Genomic DNA, 4,622 nt, shown 5'->3' with positions numbered 1-4,622 from the left:
CTCAAGATTTAATTGTATTAAGCATGTATCTTCAATTTGTTTCTTTGAAAATTGCGTCCATAAAAATTTTACGAAAAGGATTTGGAAGAAAAAGGACTCAACTTAAATAAACAGTTAATTGCAGCATGTTTCTAACAATAAATATCTGGATTCAGAAGCAATGTTATCCTCTAAAACCTGTAATATTGCTCCAACCTTTGAAGTATCATTCTTTAACCAGCTTGATGCTTTTATTCTACCTCTGGGCCAACGACCTATTCTTCCATGATCTTCATTTCTGTGTCTTAAAATTTATTTCAGGAATCTTTATCCTCAATAAATAATATCTAGCTCTGTTCGTATACAGAAGACAAAGGGTATGGCTGAATTCCTCAAAACTGAAATTAAGATAATTGTGACATTTTGTTATACCTTTATCCTACCCTGTATACAATTCTGTCACTGGGAAAAGATATTTTTGCAGTTGACTTATCACAATGACTTTGTGGGTGAAGAGGTTCAAGGCCATGCATGACACAGCAATTAAATATATAAAAAGAAATTAAATCGTATACTAAAACGCCAACAATTACAATGTAAGTTTATTGTTTTCGTAAATATTGAAAAAAAAAATGTTCATAAAATGTGAAAGAAATCGAGAAACCCCTTAAATTCAGACTTTTGTGAGCATGATAGCTGTTGCAATGTTGCCTGGCAGTAGGCATTTGCTTTGACTAAGATGTTTCAACATTTGTCACGTGTATCTTCATGGGTTGTCTTCAGTTTTAAACAACTCACTCATTATGATTACTCGATGAATTATTTTAATATTTAGTTAATATTTAAAATGTTTTTGCCAACATGCATGATTCAACCGTTGTCAACAGTGAACCACCGACGGTGCACGACCCCCTCACATAACCCTTGTCTTTATTCCATTTTCACATAAAAATAGTCATACTTTAACCATCCACTTGTAGAAGATGGAATATGCATCTGTGTGAAGTTAATCATGATGGATTCAAGTTTTAGAATTAGTTTGTGTATATTCTGAAGCTAAATTTAAGCTATAGTTTGAGATGATTTAACCTGCTATTGTATTTTATATTCTTTATAAAATCATTTTAAAATAATTACATACTAATAATATTTCTTAATCTAATTTATGTTTACATAATAAGATATTATAGTTAATATTATTTCTTTACAATATAATTTAATTTTAATTTAGATAGCTTAAATTATTTCATTTAGTTATATGCAATGCTATAAATAATATACTGGGACAACAAATTATATTAATTCGATCTTATGTTGCATATAATCGAAATTTTGATGAGATTATGTTCATGGATAAATAAATAAATTAAATAGGAATTGAGATGAATTCGTCCCAATCCATCAGCCCCGTGTGGGGAGTAACATCACACCATCGGTTCTGTTATAAAAAAATTAAGCCGAACACTAATGTTTTGTTTGCCTAATACCATTGTTACGAAGGTTTCTCTTTACACCTCCAATCATTTCTCCTTCCATCTCTAACTTTCTAAAATATTTATTAGTAATTTAGAAAAAAAAAATATAAACAAGGCTAAAAACTTCAACGAATTTCAAAACCTACTTAAAAACAAAAATAAAATTTCAAAATCCAAAAACAAATTTTGAAATCTAAAACAAATTTCAAAATTCATTTAATACCTCAACGTCACTTGTCACGCAAGAACAAGAAACAATGGTGATGTGAGATGGAACAACCAAGAAACAACGTCCACATATATGAAACAACATCCACATATATGAGAGAGATGAAAATGAGTTCTGGAGAGATGCAAAATCAAGATGAGTGCAAAAGATTGAGAGATGGAGAGATGCAGGAGAGTTTGAGAGAGATGAAGGAAAGACAACAACACAAGAGAAGAGAAGAGATTAGGTGCAGGGTTAGGATTTTTAATTTGTGCAGAGAGAGAAAAAAGGTAAAAAAAAGTTACTTTTAAGTTAAATTTTTTTTGCAAAAGATAGTTTTGAGATTATATAAAAAGTTGGAGGTGCAGGGAAAAATGATTGGAGATGCAAGAGAAATCTCCCATTGTTATTTCTGATTCAGGGCATAGTCCATAATAACGGCCCAAAAGCCCAAAATCCTCTGCAAAATAAACTACATCAGTTGTTGGTTTCTACCCCAATAACCTCAATACAACTTCATACAGAGTGTGTGAGCAACTACATTTCATCATTTGCTTTCTATACTAAATTTAATATTCTGTTAGAATATTACTGTTTTAGCCTTTAAGAAAAGTAAACTCTTTCCTGCACATTTGTCTGTTACTTCGGATTATATAGGTGTTAATGGAAATATCCAAATCCACACAACCTAATCGTTCTAGTAGGTAGTAGATTAGACAAACATTGTTCCGTTTTATCAGACCAAGTAACACTATAACACAACTGTCCCTTGTACAAGTTAGAACTAAGCTTAAAAGCACAAACAGTAGGAACCCATAAACTAATACATCTTTATAAGCATAACCAAGTTTTTTAAGGTGGGGGAATCCTAGATCAGTATCAACTATCAAACTTGTGAAATCAAATATAACAGTTACCAGGGCACAAAATCTATTCTATGTTACTCCTCTCCACGCATGTCAGTTAAACCATTAATCACCACCTACTTGCCTCTTCCAGGAGTCTTCCACGATCAGTTCATCAACTCCCCAATCCTCGTAGCTGCAGAAATTGTGAAAAACAATAATAGTAAGTATGGCATAAATGGGACTACCTAACTTGTATAATGGACAGTATCTACCTTCCATCAGGCAAGTAACGCCGGATTGTAAAGGGTATTTTTCGCTCACGGAGTTCCTTCATAGCAATCTAACATATTGGAGAACACGATGTTACATGTTATATAACAGAGCTTACAAACAAAACATGTATAGCGCATGAATCAAACATTTGGGATAATTGGCATGAAAAGAAAAAGCTCAATGTATATTGATGGTAAGTAAATTGCCCAATAAGTAATCAACTTATTTCTAGAATGGTGTGCACAGTGCACTCTTCACTATGTAAGACTGATTCAAAAAAAACTTGAGAATAAAAAACTTCACTGCCACAGTACACTATCGTCTAAAGGAGACTATGTAAAATCCTAAATGAATATATGACTGATTCAATATTGTAAGACTGAATCAGTTCGTATTACTAGTCAGTTTAGGTTAATAGTTTAGCGCCGGAAGTAGATATTGTGCAGGCAGAGACTTAATAAATACTTAAACTAAATAACCAAATACTAAAAAGGGTATGTTATTGTCAAACTAACAAACCAATCTCAGTTATGCCCAGCACCGATAACTTTTTCTTAAAGGGAGCTAGAGGCAAAGAAAGGCAAGCTATAATGGGGGAAAGTAATCAACAAGCAGATTAAAAAGTCATAACTATAATACTTCCCATGTAAATTGTTCTTCCCAGGTTAGGAATATCTATTAAATATAAATTAAAAAGAATATATTACAACTTCAAAGGGCATAATTTATTCTGTTATTCATGCAGCACATCTGTGCAACTGCAGGGTTCCGTATAAACCAAATTTCAAGAACACCCCATTCAATCAAGGATCCAGATATTTGGTAAGAAAATAAGGTCAAACTGACGTATATTTGAAAATTCAAAACTACAAGTTTAGCAATGAAATAATCAGTGAGCTGAAAAACAATAACTTAACCAAAACAAGTTATCAAATTGCAAAGGAAAAAAGAAGATACCTCAAGTGGATCAGTTTCCCCCTCCAATTCGACCATGACAGGTGCATTCATACTGTTCAGCCAGAAGAATTGTAACATGTTAGAAATAATTAATAAGCATAATCTTAAGCTAACAAAGTCCTGAACCAAACCTGATTTGAAGAGCTCGGGTGCCCAAAATCCTAGCACGCTCGTACTTAGTCATATATTTCGAGGTCTTTCGAGGGCGGTCCACTTGTTCCTCTTCCTTATCCTCAGTGTCAATAGGATCTCCAGTTAATTCGTCATTTTTGTTTTCCAAATCCTCCTCCGCACCTTCCTGCAAATCAATCATCCCACCAGTCAATAATTCCATTAATTCATCCCAGAGCATATATCAGTTGAATAATACAACAAGGACACAAGACAGAATTATTTACCTCAATCTCAGGCTCTGGTGGCTCATCCTCGTACCTGTATGAGCACACTTTAATCAATGAAAAATCATTCAATAGAAATATATAGATTACAAAACAAACTCTATCTGCAATCGAAGCACGAAACATAATTTCTTGGCAGAGTCTTGGAAGAAAAAGACAAATGTGATCATCAAACACCACAGATGAGCATTTGAAAAGCTTTTATGTCGCTTGAATATTAAAAAAAAAAAAAAAAACTACTACAGTTTACCATAAACCCTAATTTCAATACACAAATTGATTTGGTAAAACCCTAGTTAGTCCGTGAGTGCAGATGAGTGAGACAGTAAAGTAGAGAGAAAGAAAGAGAACCCCATGTCCATGTCATCATAGTCTTCGTCGGCCATGGTGGGCAGAGAATGAAAGATACCCTTTTCTCTAAGCTTAAACCTGTGTTTGTGCCTAAAACCCTCACAGGAAGTAACTGATGTACTAGAAATTTCAA

The 4,622-nt window shown here is 33.2% G+C and overlaps 1 protein-coding gene across 1 annotated transcript; it reads right to left on the bottom strand.

Moving 5' to 3' along the window:
- Window positions 1–2,470: 2,470 nt before the first annotated feature.
- On the bottom strand, window positions 2,471–4,622 carry LOC124832483 (DNA-directed RNA polymerases II, IV and V subunit 6A-like). The gene is made up of 6 exons (XM_047306699.2): window positions 4,490–4,622; window positions 4,139–4,172; window positions 3,872–4,038; window positions 3,741–3,792; window positions 2,783–2,850; window positions 2,471–2,703 (listed from the first exon to the last, which is right to left on the bottom strand). Exons 1-6 carry the CDS (start codon window positions 4,522–4,524, stop codon window positions 2,634–2,636), a joined length of 426 nt encoding a protein of 141 aa, XP_047162655.1. The 5' UTR covers window positions 4,525–4,622; the 3' UTR covers window positions 2,471–2,633.

This window comes from Vigna umbellata, chromosome 8 (genome assembly GCF_029865625.1).
Source record: "Vigna umbellata cultivar VRB3 chromosome 8, Vumbellata_1.0, whole genome shotgun sequence".
NCBI lineage: Eukaryota > Viridiplantae > Streptophyta > Magnoliopsida > Fabales > Fabaceae > Vigna > Vigna umbellata.
This window is presented reverse-complemented; position numbering and strand designations above follow the sequence as displayed.

Coding starts and splice junctions, on each gene's coding strand:
- LOC124832483 (XM_047306699.2), bottom strand. CDS start 4,524: ATGGCCGACGAAGACTATGATGACATGGACATGGG. Junction 4,173..4,489: donor TATGATGACATGGACATGGG/GTTCTCTTTCTT, acceptor GTGCTCATACAG/GTACGAGGATGAGCCACCAG. Junction 2,704..2,782: donor CGTTACTTGCCTGATGGAAG/GTAGATACTGTC, acceptor CAATTTCTGCAG/CTACGAGGATTGGGGAGTTG.